Here is an 18,880-nt window from a genome sequence, read left to right as displayed (position 1 = left end):
CCTTTTACGCATTTGATCCCGTCACGACAGCCCCACGGCCCTGCTGGCCCTCATCTTGACGCCCTCCCACGTGTTTAGTTTTGGCCTGACGTCCAGGTAGAAGCTGGGCTTCCCCCCGGCGGCCCTTGCGCCATCTGCGCGGCCGGCGTAGAAGTCGATGACGTACTCGACCCTCGTGCCGCAGCGGTCGACGACCCAGTCGTGCCTGTCGAAGGGGGCGGTGTAGCCGAGGAGGGTGTTGAGGCGGGCCTTGGGGGACATTGTGGTGCTGAGGCCGGTGAAGGAGTAGAGCATGGGGCCCTGGGGGCAACTAGTTATGGAGAAAGTCAGCACACGTTCATGGTTACATCTGCCTTGTTTTACAACGTAACCACTGCAAAGAGACGGGGGGGGGGGGGGAAAAACCTACGTCTCGGTGGCGTACGGCCTCTCCCACTCGCGGATCTCCTTCCAGGCCCTCTCGTTGACGGCGTTGTGGATGGGCACGACCGTCTTCATGTCGCCGGCGCGGGTGTCGTGGCCCTTGCGCTTCATGGCGTCGAAGAACATCTTCTCGCTCGGGTAGACCCAGTTGCCCGTCTTGGCGTCGGCGCCCGTCTCGGTCTCGTGGTTGACGGGGCAGGCGCTGCTCGTCGCGCCGGCCGACTGGGAGCGCGGGATGGTCGAGATGACGCGGTCTGTGCCGAGGCTGCCGTCTGCCCGATGTTGCGGGAGCTGTTGGCGCAGATGTTCTTGTTTTTGTGGTTGTTGTGGTGATGATTGGTCCGTTCTTGTCGGTGTCGTAGAGGGAGATGTGCTGGGGGAGAGGAATGGGATCCGTGGCCATTGCCATGCAGAGCTCGTGGGTTTCGAGGCTTGGGGTGTCGTTGGTTGTGCCTGCGCCTGTGTCTCCTGTGCCTCCTGTGCAGCTCTTGCCTGCGCCATCCATGCCTCCCTGCTGCGGTGGTCGACGGGGCACTTCTCCTCGCCGGGCCCGCCTGGCCCGCCCATGTCCTTGTTCATCGCGAGAGCTGTCACCGTCCTGTTGTTGCCTCCCTCGGTGGCGCGAGTCTGGTGGTGTGTTTCCGTGTTGGTGTGGACGTTTCCTGCGCCAGCCTCGCCCCCTCCAACGTCCGCCAGTGCCTTTCGATTCAGAAACAGAGTGTCGAGGAGATCTTGCTGCAGCATTATGATGTCGCCGTTTGTGCCATGGTGGTCGGTCCAGTCAGGTGAGAAAGCGACGCTGAGGTCGAGCTGTAGAAATGGTCAGGTTATTATTTGTTGGTACAGGACGAGACAAGATCGGCCGTCTTGGGCCTAGTTTTGCTGCTGCCGGCCGGGCGGGTCTGTCTGGCGTTTCTGGGCCTGGGCCTGGGCCTGGGCATTGGCTGGCACGACCTGATGAGTCTGAAAATCTTGAGCTTGGGCCAGCAGCCACCAGACCCGGTCGCCTGGGCCCGCTGCTGCGGCAGACACTCTCTCGTCTGGCCTGCCTCGTCCACTAAATTTAGGTGCGGGCCGCGGGGCCGGAAGCATGGTCGGATGTCTTGAACGGTCCAAGAGAAGGACTGAAACAGCGGGGTCTTGTTGTTTGTCTGGTATACGGCAATGAGAGCTGTTGTTCTCTTCTTCGGGTTGCAGATGTGGCTTGGTCTGTTTTGATTTACTGTCGGACTGTCTCATGGGCCGGGTCAGGGCTGCATGATATACTTAATATCCCCCCGGTGGGCTACTTATTCTTCCTCTTCCTCTTCCTCCCTCTCGCCGGGTCTCACTGCAGTATCCTGCCCGTCACGTCTGTCAACCCTCCCAGATAGCACCCATGTGCTGACTGTCAGCCACTCATCACGCCCAAGCACACAGGCATCAAGTCGCACCAGTGCAAGTGCACCCATGAAAAACTACGGATCCCCTTGCATCTACTTGCATTTCTTCGCATTTCCCTGCATCCCCGACACCTGTCCGGGCTTCTCACTCGACCACGTAAACTCGGACGTACAGGTCACTGCAGAACAAATATACCCCGAACAGTCCAGGCCGCCCACCGACAGAAGGACACACGTTCCTGCATGCAAGGTGACTTGTGAACCCTGACTCGGACCGCCCTTCCATGCACATGCAGCCGTTGGAGCCTGACTGATTGAACAACCTCCTGACGGGGTCTTCCGTGGCTATTCCGACTCCAGCGTACGTTTTTGTTCTGCTGGACTTTAGAACCATGGGATAAAATTGAGATTCCCCCTCTCTAGTCCCCCTCACGTCGCAAACCATCCCATGTGTAACGAGTCTAGAACCCCCACAAGGGTTGCGTGACCATCGATATGGAGAAGCTCCGTGCTCCGTCTCCGGCCCTGCAAGGGATATCTTAGTGTCACTCGAAAAATGTCTCGATACAATTTCCACAATCCTAAAACCCTTCTAAAAACTTTACTTCCTACATTAAACTTAGAGATAATCTCTGGCGGGCCGCTAATTCCGTGGGGGGGGGGGGGTTCAACACCTCTTCCCTGCGTGTAATTAGCCTCTTAGGCAAGTCCTAAGGAGGGATATGGATCATGGCACACTGGTGACTGATGAGCTCCGAAGTGAGAAGAGTATAGAAGCCAACTTTCTTGTAAATATTTCAGGAATCTCTGATAGGTGATCAATTCTTCTACTTGGCCATGTAGGGACTCCAGCACTCTTACCTGACCAGTGTCAAAGCATACATGCCAAGTATCCCAGACGTCCGCTTATAAATTATGCGATCAACTCTCCAGATGGAAGACTTCCTATGGCGCTCGCAGGAAATTCTCACACACCTGTGCCTAATTGCAGGCAGGGACGTTGTGTTAGAATTCTTGTTTGTACTGCTACTTGAACAAAGATTCTTGGATGATTGGCATGCACCTGCTCTTGACCTGCTTCAAAGAAGACGACGGCAGGCCGGCAGACATCTCTATACGGAAAGGGTCTGACCGAGGCTCAAGGCTCACAGGAATCAGAAATTGAAGAAACTTAAAGTTGCAAGGACACCGAGTCCTCGGGTAGATACCGATACATGGAAGAGACAAGGCCCAGAGCCGGCCAAACTGATTCGACTTGGGCCTTTCACCGCTTTCATAAAACAACTGGCGTGTTTTCATAGCCCATTGTGATTTGAGACATAGGCTAAGAGATGAAATTGAGAAGGTAAGTCTAGAACCTGGATGATATTCGCCCGCCCCACCCTCTACCAGGCTCCGCATCACGCATGTAGGGACATTGGTGCGGAGTCAACGATCGCGGGGCCCCAGGTTTGCCGGGATGCAAGCAACGATAAACTTCCTCTTATTCGTGTCGTGCATGTTGGCATGGATAATACAATGTGAGTGCGAGTGAGAAGAGAGGCATCTCATTACCGGAAGGGGTATCCTCGACGACATGCTCATAGGCTTTGGGCCACATTTCCGCAAGCACATGAATAAGGAAATGTGACTGGCTGGCTGGTGAATCCCGGAAATGAATGGCCGATCTGTAGGTGTGTCGAGCTATTACAGAAGACAGACCAAGGAGACCAAGGATGAACATGGCCGTATCAGACACTGAGATATTGGTGCGTTGGATCGTCAGCTGGCTTGTTCCCGAATCGGTATCACTACGTCGAAAGGCTGCGGTATCACAAATTGGCTTGATGCCTATGATATCGACCGTAATAGGTAATAAGCTTTAGCTGGCAGACTTCAACCCTTGCCCTCTTCCTCTTCTTTTCTCTTTTCCTCTCGTCCTGTGTCGGATTTTATGTGCAAAAACAGGTCATTTACGAGCTCCGTGGCAGAGGGCCGGCTGGCTGGGTCCCACTGCAGCATACGCCGAATTAATCGCAGGAATTCCGTCTTCTCTTCTCCATCGAGAAGCTTCTCCTCCTCTTCTAGTGAGGTTTTCATTACTTTCTGACCCTTTCTAAGTTGCCCTATGTGTAAATGTGAGTCTTGGGTTCTAACGTATTCAACACCTCTGTCGCAAGAGAGAGATTATCATGAGTGGTCGATGACAGAATACATACCATGCTTGCCAAAGAACTGATTGGTCTTCTCGCTCCTTTCGAGGAGGCTCTGTGGCGGTGGCCCAAGGAGACTGATCATACGCGCCGTATGCGGTAGGGCCGACTTCAACCGACCACCCTTATTATCGGTGAAAACAAGTTTTCTCCTTCAACAGCAGTCCATATCTTCAAGTTGGCAAGTATGTCAGTCGAAAAATGCGTCCTTGGTGCATTGAAAGCAGCTGCTTACCGTCAACCCCAAAGCCCAGATGCCAATCTTTTCATCCCACGGCAACCCCAGAAGTACCTCAGGAGCCCGGTAAAGATCCGGCATGACCTGTTCGGCATAGGTATCCTGCCCGAAGCGAGCCTCCCCCAAGTCAATCAGCTTCGGGGTGCCGATCTCTGTATAGACCTGGCGGGTCAAAAAGGTAGCTTCGCCCCCGTGGACTTTTCGAGCAGAGGGCTCGCTTATTTCATCTTCTTCGATAGCCTTGAGCTCCGACTCGTCCTCTATAGAGAATATGATATTTCCTTCCTGAATATCTGCGTGACGTATCAGCAAATTGGTAGCCTCAAAAGTGTGCCACCACCCCCGTAATCGATGCTTTTATCTGCCAAAAAAGGTATTAACCTACCAGTGTGGACCATGTTAGCCTTGGTATGCTCCTGAGGAAGTCGAGAGCCGCGAGGAGGAACGGCAGCATGGGCTTGAGCAGCTCAAGCGGCACCTGACCGTCGCACGCGACTCTTCTCAGATCCGCCAAGGACATGCCCATAGGTTCATATTACAAGGATCCCACCATGAGAATGGTGTAGAATCTAACATTTGCCCTAGCCAGCCCTTTTAAAATTTAATTGCCAGCCTAAAGTAAATCTTTATTTTAAGAGTAATAAAGTTGTTTAAAGATATTAATTTCTTGGCAATGGGACCGCTAGCCGTTATGGGATACACTAGCAGATTCTCTTTACCGGGGAGGGTGGAACTCATCTATAATCAGCCCTTCCCCGGTATCATACAGATTCATACTTCTATTTGGCTGTTTCAAAACAAAGGTAGAAAGTGTATGTCTGACCCCTGTGTATCTATGCTAGTGACTGCCTGGGCGGGGACAATTCCATTATGGAGCACAAGACAGCAATTTTCTAGGTTAAAGGTGGCCACCATGTCGAAAGTCGCCATTGCTATTTCAGAAAAATGGCAGTCGTTGCAACTATGAAAAATCAAGTCGGATATAGTGAGGCTGGATGTCATTCACGCCTGGTTGTCATGACCATTGTTATATTTTACACGTTGTGCTCGTCCCAACTTTGGCTTCAAGCGTGGCACATTTATAGGCCCAAATAGATCCAAAGGGTCCTACCGTGTCATTGGTACAAGTAGAAGTAGAATGGAACAGCGCATTAAGGGAGCTGCATTGGCGGAATTTCAGGGTAGGTATTTGGGTATAAACTAAGCAAAGTATGGAGTAGTGGTCGTAATATACCATCGTCGAGCGTTCGTCGCCTCCTATCTGCTTCCTTATGGCACATGGCATTATTCGTATCCAAAAGGATAGGCGCGCAGGCGTATCCAACATTAGTATCCAAGGTATTCCTGACCCAGTCAGGTGCTCTCTCTCTCTCTCTCTCTCTCACCCACCCACTCATTCGAGTTCCTCCCTCCAAGGCCTCGCAGCGTTGATGCTCATCTCTTCGGCATCGAGGTCGACATCCTCCCACTCATCATTCATAACGTCCTCCTCTCCAAATCCAATGTGACCAAGCAGGTCGTCCCCAATGGGACTCACCGCCAGGGGCACATCAACAAACTTGTCACTCCAAACGCCCCAAGAATTAGACCTCTAGTCCTTGTGCTCAACAACATCCCTTCGAGGCTCATCCTCATGGGCCGCCATGGCTGTGATCTTCTCCTCATCTCCCAGCTCGTTCCTCTCCTTCAGGATGGTCTCGTGGCGCACATTGTGAGTCTTCCAGGCCGGAGTACCGATGAAGCGGATCGCACCGGGCCTGGTGTCGTCAAAGATGGCTTGGACCTCCTCGAGGGTCTTGTTGGCGGTCTCGGGGAAGAGGAAGAAGACGTGCCAGAACATGGCGAAGCAGAACACGGCGAACAGGACATACGTCTGCCACGTGATGTTCTTGAACGCGGGCGGCACAAAGTACGCCAGCGCGAAGTTGAAGGCCCAGTTGCCGCTGGTGGCCAGGGCGACAGCCTTGCCTCGCAGGCGCAGCGGGTACAGCTCTGGGGGGTATGTCCACGACACGGGGCCCCAGGTGGGAGCGTACGACGCGACAAACAGGTACGTGCTCGCGATGACGGCCTTGGCTGCGGGTCCGGAGATGGCCATCGACTCGGCGTCGGACGGGAACTCGCCGGGGCGTGCAGGCCGCGAGTACACGGCAAAGAGACCCGCGTTGACACACAGCCAGAGACACATGAAGAAGGCGCCGATGAGCAGGGGCATGCGTCGGCCCCAGTGGTCAAGCCAGATCAGGGCCGGGACGGTCATGACGACGTTAATGACATAGTTGATCCCCGAGGACACCAGGTTGCCGTTGCCGATGCCGGCCATGGCGAAGATATATGTGATATAATATATTAAAATTTTTAATATAAAAAGAATTAAAAAATATAATATTTATTAATTCTTTTTAAATTTTATTTTATTTAAAATTTTAAATTATTTATATAAATTTAAAAACTTTTTAAAATTATAAAGTAAAATTAATATATATTTTAAAAATAATCTTTATAATAAAATTAAAAATATAAAATTTAATAATTTTTATAAATTTAAAATAAATATATAAGAAATTTATTTAACATAGTTTACTAAGTAGTAGCTAGTATTAAATAATAGCTAATTAAGTACCTTTTTATAAGAAATACACTAAAGTAAATACGTTAATAAATACTAAAAGCTATATTATTATTTATTAACATTTCTTTATATAAAAATATCTTTATAAAAGATTTAAATATAAGCTTAAAAATAAGAACTTAATTTAATTTTATAATTATAAATATAAGATTAAATTTATATCTTAATTAAGCTTAATTTAAAGAAGTTATTAAGGTATAAAAAAGCATGCATAAACGTTTTTTATATATAAAAAAAAATTAACCACTATTTAATACCAGCTATTACTTAATAAACTACGTTATATATATATATATATATATATATAATAAATTTATTATAAAAATATTATAAATATTAATATTTATTATAAATTTAAAAGAAATTTATTTAAAATTTATTTTTATTTATTTATATTATATTAAATTTTTTTAATTAATAATTTACTTTTATATATATTTTTTTAATATTTAAGTAAATAATATAAATTAAGAAAGTTTTAAAAATATATAATAAATAAATAATAAAAAAAATAATAAATATTTTAATATTAATTATATAATTATATATTAATTATAATTTATTAATAATTATTATTTTAAATTTATAAATTTAAAAAATATTATTAATATAAATATATTTTATAATTTAATTAATATATTAATTATAATAAAAATAATAAATAATAATTTATATTTTAATTTAATATATTAAAAAAACTTAATTTATTTTTATTATATTAAATAAATAATAAAGTAAATTATATTATATAAAGTTTTAAAAATAGTAAATAATGATGCAGTATAAATGGGCAATGGTGGATTCTAGGTGAATTTACCGTAAATTCACGGGGAATTACAAATTCACGGTACTTTCACGGTAAATTCCCCGTGTATTCTCCTGGAATTCACGGGGGCATTAAATTATATACCTTTGCATTCATTATAATTATTTTAAATAATTTGTAATAATTTATAATATATTTTTTATATTATAATAAAAATAAAGTTTTAAATATTAATTATAAATTAATAAATTATTTATTTATAAATTTAAATTAAAAATAAAATAATTAATATAACTTTATAATTATTTTAAAATTATTAAAATAATAATAAATAATTATATTATTTAGCTAAGAAATTATATATAAATAAAAAAAGATAAAATTAAAAATAAATTATTAAATTTATTATATATTAATACTTTATATAAAATATATATTATTTTATAAAAAGAAACTTTATAATAAATAATAGGTAAGTTTAGCAAGGAGCTAGCGATATTAAGAGCTTAAGAAAATAACAATATATAAAGATGGGTAGATAGCAGTAAATAAACGCGGTGAATTCACCGCGAGTTCACGGTGAATTATTTACTTAGGCCTCACATTTAATGCGGCCCGTGCACTGCGGCAAGACTATGGCGCCTCGCCAGCTAAGCCCTGTGCTTAGCCCACCACTGGCCTGGCGGCCTTTGGCCCTGTTGGCACAAGTGGATTCAAGTCAACTGTCTTCCATCTCAATTGATTGTAAAATTGAACTATCTCGTTGAAGCGACTTGAAACTTAGCAGAAGAGAAGCCATGATATGTCCAGCAATTAATCGTAAATCCTTCCAGCAAAATACCCATCACAAGATTCTGGTGTGGTTTCGGGGATAATAGCTCTCAATTCTCGCCGCTGTGATTGTACCCTGTCTGCCGATTGCCATCCATTTCTGAGAGCGGGGAACGACTGCCAGTCTTGGCCCTCTTGTTCTTCGGCTGATCGTCTCCGTTCCTCTTTGGTTGGACGTCGTCCAAATCGTCTTCTCCAGACACTTCGATGTCAAACCCGTGGGCGCTTCGTAGATGAATGGCCATCTCTGCCGAGGTGAGACTTTTCGATTCCGGGCACTGAGGTAAACCCTCAAGAGTCGACGTCGAAGCTGGGCAAGGCATCGTACCGCTCAGCTTATTCAAGTGCATCTTGATGTGACCGAGTAGCGTATGCGGCTGGGCCAAGGAACGCAACCGTGCGGCATAGTCGAGCGTAAGATCGTAGAGACAGAAGGGACAGAAGCACGGGTGAACCCAACGCATGTTCATCCAGAGGCCGGTCATTCCGCGTGCAGCGACGATCTCGACGGCGTCGCCCATGTGACTGCCGATGTGGACATGCTCGAGCTCCTCTGTCCTGGGGATCTACACCTGGCAGAACGGGCAAAAGTAGACCATCTCGCTCACCGAAAGCTCGCCCTTGGGTGTGTTGGATGCCAGTATACTCGTTGGTGCATGGTGAGCCGCAACGGCGTGTATGCGCATGTCTGCGATACTGTCCGTGGCGACGACGGGGGTGTGATTCAGGCACGCGAAGTGTGTCGACGTGCAGTGCTTCTTTGCGAGGTGCTGGCTGAATGTTTGGGATGTCTGCGACTTGGACTTGCAGGAGACGAGGGTCGTGTCATCCTTCACACTGACGCAGAGCATGGGACAGACCGAAAGAGCCGTGGCATCACCCGCGCGCAGCTGGTCTAGGACGTGTCTTGCGAGACGCTCTGCCTCACAGTTCCAGGCATGCTTTTGGGCATTCCTGATTCCACCGGGGGCACTGTGCAGGTAGAGGCCACAGAAACGACAGTCAAATGTGCCGGGGAGAGGCTCCTGGCCGGGGAAGAACCTGTCAGCCGAATGGAGGTGGTTGAACGCGGTGACGAAGTAGTCGGCCAACGACTCCCATGTGGCGTCCTGCGGCTGTTCGTACAGGTGCTTGGCCACCTCGTCGACAAGACTGTACCTCGCAACCTCGCGGGTGCCGAACCAGCCAGTCGACCCGGCGGACGAAGGCGCGCCTGCTGCTGGAGTTTCTTGGACGACGTCCAATCCGTCGTCGACCTCGATGGCGTCGAGTGAGGCAGCGAGCTCCGACAATGCATCTCTCGCCTCGGCTTCCTCCCTGATCTCCTCCTCGGAGGGGGCAGCAGCGTCGACGACCATGGCATCTTGGTCGTCCAGTAGGAGATCGACCTCGCTCCGGCCGACCTTGGGTATGGGTTGCTGTGCCGCATCCGAGTCGACACACCCGCGCGTCTCCCAGTAGGCCTTGTACTCGGCGTCAAACTTCTTCTGAGAAAGATAGTTGAGTTTATTGCTATGCCTGTTGCGGAGCTGCTGGTACGTCTTCCAGCCGTCCGGGTCGATGGTTCGGGCGGCCTCCAAGGAGCCGTGCTGCAAGATGAGCCCATCCGCGAAGGCAGACTGCTCAGCGAGGAGGGCAAGCAGTTCGGGATCTCGGTAGACCTCAGACATGCCCTCTACCGAGACTCGCACCGGGGGTGGTCGACCGTAGCCTTTGTCCAAGAACATGCTTGACATCATCTCGACATCCCGTTCCTCGATTCCATGACGCCGGGCCTGGAAGTCGACCGTCGACGTCCGGTTTCGGTAATATCGCCAGTATGAAGGATCGTCACCTGAATGACCCATACGCGCACATCGCTCCTCGCTTGAGACAGCGAGGGCAAGCTGGTAGGCAGCCCCGCGGCGGAGGACGCTGGGGAGTATGGCGTGCTCGAGGCCACAGAAACGACTGAGGCTGCGAAGGTGAACGCGGATCATGGTCGAGTCCATAGGTTCTGGGCTGATGAGCAGGGCATCCTTGACTCTCCAGTTCTTTGACTGCGGCCGGTTTGCAATCCGAAAGACCTGTCATACAAGTCAGCCATGATGACATCGCCTCGATGGACGGCGTCCAACAAACCGGAACCTGCATCATGCTCCCCTTGATGTGGATCTTCATACCGTTGGGCCCCGGCCGCAGTCGGTTGATGTCGGACCATGATGACACGCTGACAAAAACGTCGTCGATTAAGGCGAGAATCACCAACCAGAAAAGCGAGTCCTCGGCAGCATACTCAGGCGGCAAAAGCCTCAGGGGGATTGTCTTTGTGAGATTGGGGCCTAACCCAAACGGTTTCTTCAGGTCTTTGAAGGTTATTCGAGCTTGCATGTAGACATTCTGGTGCCCCTCGTCCTTGAATGCGAACATCTCGACGCAGCTCCATGTGAAGAGCTTGTCCTTGTGTTGGGTCTTGTAGGCGGCAGTGTTCTTGGTCGACAGGCTGGGCATCACGAGCTCGCTCAGTCGGGTTGAGCAATCGATTGAGAGGCAGACGAACAGGGCAATCAACAGGACATCGCGGGTGGACGGGAGCGGCGCCATAAACCTGCGGTCGAAGAGGTTCTTCAGGAAGGTGGTGATGTCTCGAGGGATCGGCGTTGGCTTCACCCGAGCCGTCGTGTGAGCTAGGCCCCTTGGAATCAGGGAACCCTCGATGAACAGCATGGTGTCATTCTTGACGTCGCGGTCGATATCGTTGCCGGCGACCTTGGCGGCTTCGAACAGGTTGGCCACGAGCGACCTCAGAGTGCGAGCGGCAACCACCTCGTCGATGCGACCATCGCGGGAAAGCGCAGACGCCTCCAGGAAGATTCTGAGTATCTTGCAGGTGAAGCGCGTCCCACCAGGCCGGAAGAATGCCTCTGCCTCGTCGCGGGTTTGACAGATGCCAACAGCGGGGTCGATGGCGGTGTCTACGAACGCGTTTCTCGAGTTGACTCTTGCCTGTCTGGTTAGGACCGACACCCGCTTTTGGATGGCGTCCTCCCAGTCGTCCCTGTTGACGATTCGTTCCTCGGGCGGCAGGCTCGCCTGCTGGGCAGCAAGCTTCGCCGACCGGCGAGCTGCATAATCGACTGGCATAGCTGCGCGTCGCAACTCAGGTAACAAGATGAAGATGGCGGCGATTAAATCCACTAATGTCGACGAGGATAATAATCAACGCGGGTAAAAGAAGGGTAGGGCGCGGTGTTGAACACCGACACGAGAATTGGAGGGAAGGGAATAACAGGTGACGAGATTGAGGTTGAGGGCGGAGGAAGAGGGAGGCCCAGGAATGTGACTGGGACCCGCTCCTTGCCTACAGGTTTGGAAGTGACCCTTCGCGGCTGCTTGGGAAGGAGTATTGGAAGGCGCCTTCTAAGCGTGGCCGTGTCACCTCGCGGCAGCAATGGGCCATCACCTGGGGCATCCTGATCATGTACTTCATCTGCTGTGGCTTGCCTGGCCCCTATTAATTAATAGCTAAATGCCCATTATTCCCACAGGTTGTATAATTTCTACGTGAATTCACGGTGAATTCCTAGCGGATGGTAAAGATACCGCCTGGGGAGAGGGTGTAGAAGGATCTCGGATGGTTGGTGAGATGGAAGGGGGGGGGGGACTGGGCAGACAAATACAGCTGTCAGATTCTACACCGTTCTTATAGTAGAACCCTTGTATTATGTAGTTAATTCTGATGATTTTTTATGATGATCTCTTTATCGTCCTTTATTCTCATTTTAGCTTATTGCGGGGGGCTAGTTTTTAACCCGTGAATGTTGGTGCTTAGGCATTCATTGTGGTGTTGATTGTTCCCTGGTGAATTCACGGTGAATTTACCGTTTCCTGGTGAATTTACCGCTTCCATGGTGAATTTATGGTGAATTCACCGTGCACCCATCTTAAAGTAATTATTAGCTTCTTTAATAATAATAAAGAAAACTTTAAGCTTATATAATTAATTATCTTAAAGTTTAATCTTAATAATTTATTTACCTTTTTAATAAAGAAAAAAGTTAATATTATATAATTTAAAAAGGTTAATTTAATTATTATTTTTTTATTTTTTAAAATTTAAAGTTTTTATATAAATATTATTATATTTATAAATAAATTTAAAGAAATTTTTAATTTTTAATTTAATTTATATTATTTTATTATAATTAATTTTTTTAATAATTATTTTATATAATATAATATATATTTAATATTAATAATTAATACATTATAATTATTTTTATTTATAATAAATATATTATAATAAATTTAATTTATAATTTTATTATTTTTATTAATAATTTATTATATTAAAATATAATTTATATATATTATTAAAAATAAATTAAATTATTATTTAATAAATATAAAAATATATAATTTAATATTTTTATAAATTTTAAAAAAAATATATAAAGAATTTATTTTTATATATATATATATATATATATAATAATTTTTATAATAAATTTATTATAAAAATATTATAAATTTATAATTTTTTATAAATTTATAATAATTTATTTAAAATTTATTATTATTTATTTATATTATATTAAATTTTTTTAATTAATAATTTATTTTAATATAATTTTTTAAATATTAAAGTAATTAATATAAATTAAAGAAATTTAAAATAATAAAAGTAAATAAATTAAAGAAAAATAATAAATAAATAATATTAATTAAATTATTATATAATAATTATAATATATTAATATTTATTATTATAAATATATAATTTAAAGAAATATTAAATATATAAATATATTATTATAATTTAATTAATATATTTAATATAAAAAAAATAAAATAATAATAATATTAAAGAATTTTTTTATAAATAATATTATAAATTAATTATTATTTTTAATAAATAATAATATATATTTTAATTTAATATATTAATAAAACTTAATTTATTTTTATTATATTTAATAAATAATAATATAAATTATATAAAAAATAAATAATAATATAAATTATATAAAAATAAATTTATAAAAATAAAATAATTATAAATTAATTTATTTTAAAATATATATAAAGAATATTATTATATATTAAATAATATTAAAAAGTAATAAAATTTTAAATTTAATTTATATAAATAATAAAAATTTATAAATTTTAATATATAATTATAAATTTATTATAAAATTATAAAATATAACTTAAAAATTTAAATTAATAATATAATTAATATAATTATATATTTATAAGTTAATTAAATAATTATATAAATATTATTATTATTAATATACTTTTTTTTTATAAAAATATATTTATATTATTATATAATTATTAATTTATTTAATAATAAATATATTAATTATTAAAAGAAATTTTTAAAATAACTTTTTTTATTTATAAAAAATTAATAAAATAAAATTAAAATATTTTATAATTATTCTTTTTATTTAATATATATTATTTAAGCTTATAAAGCTTATATATTTTTTTAATAAAATATAAAATATAATTATATAATTATAAAAATTATTATATATTATATATTATTTAATTAATATTAATAATATTATTAATAATATAAAAATTATTTATAATATTTTAAATTATATTTATTATTTTATTATTAATATTATTAATTATTAAATTAATTTTATTATTAATTAATATATTATATTTTATTATATTATAAATTTTAATATAATTAATTAAGTTAATTATATAATAATATATAATATTTTAATTAATAATAATTAAAAATTTATTATAATTAATTTTATTATTTAAATTAAAAAATTATAAAATATTAATAACTTTATATAAATTAATAAAAAAATATATAAAATTAAAATTATTATAATATATATATTATAAATAAAAATAAAAATAATATATTATTTTTTAATATTAAATATATTATTATATTAAATAAAATAATTATTTATTAAATTTAAAATTAATAATTTTATTAAATTTATTTATAAATATAATAATATTTATATAAAAGTTTTTTATTTTTAAAAAAAATAATAATAATAATTAAATTAATTTTTTTAAATTAAATAATATTAATCTTTTTTTTATAAATAAAATTAATAAATTATTATAATTAAATTTAAAAATAATTAAATATATAAATTTAATATTATTTTTATTATTATTAAAAAAGTTAATAATTATTTTATATTTATAATTAAAAATAATTAAGTTAAAATTAAAGTTAAAATAATAAAAAATATTAATAAAAAATTAAAGTTTTTAAGCTTTATTAAAGATTTAATAAATTTTAATAATTAAAATTAAAATAATAACTTTATTTATTTTAATATTTATAATTTATTTAATTAAATATATATTTAAGTTTTTTATTATATAAATAAAAATAATAATAATAAAAATAATAATAATAATTTTTTTAATAATAATTAAAATCTTTTTATTTTAATAAATAAATTAATTATATAAATTATAAACTTAATTTTTAAAAAATATATTAAATTAATAATATTTTAAATCATTTTAATATTAATTATTAAAAAGAAATTATATAAATATAAGCTTAATAAATTTATATATTAATTAAAAGTAAAAAAATTAATTATTTTTTTTTATTTTTTTTTTATTAATTTTAAATATTTTAAAATTTTATATTTTTTTTATATAATATTATAAAAATTTAAATTATAATAAAGTAAGTAATTATAATTAATATAATATAAAATAAAATATTAATTAATTATAAACTTAATTTATATTTTAATAATAAAATATTTAATAAAAAGATTAAATAAAAAATTATAAAAAATAAAGATATTATATTTAATATTATAATTAAAAAGATTATTATATTTTTCTTATAAAAGGTTTATTAAAAAGTATTATAATTATCTTAATAATAAATAAATAAATTATTATAATAATTTATAATAATATATATATAAAGAAATATATATATTTTTTTATTATATAAATATTAGCTAGGTTATATATTGCAATATAATGTTTAGTTAATATAATAATTAATTATTATTAATTATAAAAGAAAGGAAGGTAAAAGGCTTAACTATGCTAATTATTTTAAATATAACGTTAAGGCTGCTACTTATTAAGTATCTTAATAAGCTAAAGTTGCTTAATCTTAAATAATCCTTTATATAAATAATATTTATTATTTTTATATTAATAATTTTTATTTTATAAATATATATTATTTTTAAAAAGTATAAAAAAAGAAAGGTATTAAGTTAAATTAAATTTAAGGTTAAAAAGCACTTAATTAATTATATATATAAGTTAAATTATAAATATATTATTATTTCATTATATTATATTATTATAAAAAATAAGCATATAAAAAAGCTTAAGTTATTATTAAAAGGTTAAAAGTTAATTAATTTATTAAAATATATAATTAATAAAAAAAGATTAATTAAGTATATATATATATTAAAATATTTTAATTATATAAAATTAAAAAGCTTAAAAGGTTGTAATTATTATATAAATATTTTATTTATAATGCATTTTATAAATTTATGCTTTTATTGCTTATAATGCTTAAATTAAATAAAAACTAAATTAAATCCTTAAATTATTAATATAATTATTTAATTTTTAAATAATTAAAATTTCTTAATTTAGCTTAGTTTAAGCTTTGCTATACTTAATGCTGCTTATTAAATAAAGAAATTAAAGAATATAATTAAAGGATAAGTTATTAAAATAAAGGTTAAGTAAATAAAGTTAATAAGTTATAAAGATTAGCAAATAAGGTATTTAAATAAAGAAAAAGTAGGGTATAAAATAAAAATTATTAATTAAATTAATAAATAGCAATACTTTTAATTTTAATATATAAATATTAAATTACGAAATTTAATTAAAAATGCTTATTAAATATAAGTTAATAACTTAAGTATTTATAAAATAATAATAACTTTTATTATTTAAATCTTTAATATATAAGCATTATTATAAAAATCTTAAATATAAGGTTTATCTTTAAAAAGAATATAATTTAAAGTTAACTAATTATATTATATTATAAGGTAATTTATAAGTAATTAATAAATATAAATTAAACTTTTATACTTTTATTATATATTACCTTTAATTAAAAAAGTTATTTTATTATTCTTTATTAAAAACCTTTAATAGTTTTTTATCTTTATAATTATATAATATATATATTTAAGTTAATTATATTAATATTAATATAATAACCTTATAATATATAATATAATAATAATATTTAAAGTTATATTAATATAATTTATTAATAAGTTATTAAATTATATTTTAATAATTTAAGTTTAAGCTTTAATATATTATAATTTTTTTAACTTTTTATTATATTTAAATAATTACCTTATCTTTTTAATTATAATTTATATAGCTTTATACCTTAATTATAATATTATTTATATTTATAAAGCATTAAAAAGTATTATTAAAAGCATTTTTTATAAAGGCATTAATTAAGTTATAGTTTTTAGCAATTTAATAAATCTTAAAAATCTTATGCTTTTTATATAATTATTAAAAAGCTATAATATTAATTATAAAGCGCTTTTTTTTATTATATTAAGCTTAATTAAGTATTTATATAAAAAGTATAAGTTAATATATATTATAAAAAGAATTATTATAATATTTAAATATATAATAACTTAACGTAAAGTAGCTATTAATATTATAGCTATATTAAAGCCATTAATTATATTATAAAGTTTTAAAGCTAAAATACTTTAAATTATTTTTTAATACTTTATTAAGAATTAATAAATAATATTACCTTTAATATTTTATTTAAAAGCTTATTAAGTTTATATTTTATTTATAAGTATAATAATAAAGTTAATTTATAAGTTAAGGTTTTTATTATTAATAAATAAGCTATTAATAAAGATTATTAATTTAGCTTAAAATAAATTTAAGAATATATATTAAAATCCATGCTTTAAGTTATTAACTTATTATTATAGCTAATAATTTAGCTTATTATAATTCTTATAAAAAGGTTTTTAAATTTAAGTTATTATTAATAAATTAAATGCTGCTTTAAGTTAATAAATAAAAGCAAGGTATATATTTTATATATATTGCTTTATATATTATTAAGTATAATTATTAATTTTATTATTAATAAGTATAATTTTTTTATTTTAGCCCTTTTAATAAAAATATAAAGTGCCTTTATTAAAAATGCTTATAATTATATTATTAAAAATAAGTAATTTATTAAGGGTAAGTATTTCTTTTAACTTATATTAAATATTTACCTTTTTAATCTTTTATTTTTTTAACTTTAAAAATATTAAGGTATTAAAAAATAATATATTATTAATTTATATAATAATAATAGTAAATATATTTTTTTCTTAATTTATAATTAAAAGATATAAATTATATATTAAGATAATTATATTTAAATTATTATAATAAAATTTATAATAAGTTATTTATTAATATATATTAAATTTAATAAAGTTATATAATAATTTAATAACTTATATAATAATTTTAAAAAAGTATTTATTTTAAATCATAAGGGGTAAGTAATATAAAATAAATTACTTAAGCTTAAACGTTAATTAAAAATATATTTAAGTAATATTTTAAAGCTTTAATTAAAAGCTTTATATTAAAAGGAATGGAATTAAAATAATTAAAAGCCTTTAGCTAGCTTTTTAAATAATTAAAGATTATATAAAAATATTATGCTTATTTTTATTATTATATTTTATAATAATAAGTTATAATTTTTTATATAGCTTTTTAATTTTACCCTTAATTTTATAAATAATATATAACTTAAAAAGCTAAATATCTTTATATATTTTAAAATTAAAACATTTAAAATAAAAGATATTATTATTAATTAACTTTATAATCTTTTTATAATTAAACTTTTTAAATAAGTTACTTAAGGTATTAATTATATTATTATATTAAAGCTTTAGAAAAAAATTATAGTTTTTAACTTTTTGCTAAGTAAGATATATTTTTTTTAACTTATTCTTTAATTTCTTAAATTATTTATATTATTAAGATTATAGCGATTTTAGTATTGCTAGAATTAAATGTAGTTTAAATTAAATAGGCTTATTAAAAGCATTATTTAAGTTAAAAACTAACTAAATATTATCTTTATTATTTTTATTTTAATAATATAATTAAATTAATATTAATTAAAAAATTATTAAGTTATTTAAAAGGTTTAATATAAAGTTATATTTATTAATATTAAGCAATTTATATAGTTTTTATTAATTATGCTTTTTTTATTATATTTATATATTATTTTATAATAAAGAATTTAATATTTTTATAATATTTAGGCCATTATAAGTATTTAAAGCTATATTAATTTATTATTTAATATAAATTTTATATAACTTTTTTATAACTTTTTAAATAATTATTATT

The 18,880-nt window shown here is 34.5% G+C and overlaps 3 protein-coding genes across 3 annotated transcripts; all 3 read right to left on the bottom strand.

Annotated features, from left to right (window-relative positions):
• Positions 1-21: 21 nt before the first annotated feature.
• Positions 22-4,761, bottom strand: INS49_004379 (uncharacterized protein; the record flags this gene model as incomplete). The annotated part of the gene is made up of 6 exons (XM_043165168.1): positions 22-310; positions 410-1,233; positions 3,762-3,868; positions 4,004-4,052; positions 4,233-4,520; positions 4,621-4,761. The coding sequence occupies 6 exons, from the start codon at positions 4,759-4,761 to the stop codon at positions 22-24; spliced, it is 1,698 nt and encodes a 565-aa protein (XP_043017883.1).
• Positions 4,762-5,826: 1,065 nt separating this feature from the next.
• INS49_004378 (uncharacterized protein) lies at positions 5,827-6,558 on the bottom strand (the record flags this gene model as incomplete). Its single annotated transcript, XM_043165167.1, has 1 exon — positions 5,827-6,558. The coding sequence occupies one exon, from the start codon at positions 6,556-6,558 to the stop codon at positions 5,827-5,829; it is 732 nt and encodes a 243-aa protein (XP_043017882.1).
• A 1,956-nt stretch (positions 6,559-8,514) lies between these two features.
• On the bottom strand, positions 8,515-11,587 carry INS49_004377 (uncharacterized protein; the record flags this gene model as incomplete). Its single annotated transcript, XM_043165166.1, has 3 exons — positions 8,515-9,030; positions 9,073-10,530; positions 10,586-11,587. 3 exons carry the CDS (start codon positions 11,585-11,587, stop codon positions 8,515-8,517), a joined length of 2,976 nt encoding a protein of 991 aa, XP_043017881.1.
• Positions 11,588-18,880: the final 7,293 nt, after the last annotated feature.

This window comes from Diaporthe citri (genome assembly GCF_014595645.1).
Source record: "Diaporthe citri strain NFHF-8-4 chromosome Unknown scaffold_12, whole genome shotgun sequence".
NCBI classification, from domain to species: Eukaryota; Fungi; Ascomycota; class Sordariomycetes; order Diaporthales; family Diaporthaceae; genus Diaporthe; species Diaporthe citri.
Note: the sequence above shows the minus strand (reverse complement) of the source record. Positions and strands in the feature narration are given on the sequence as shown.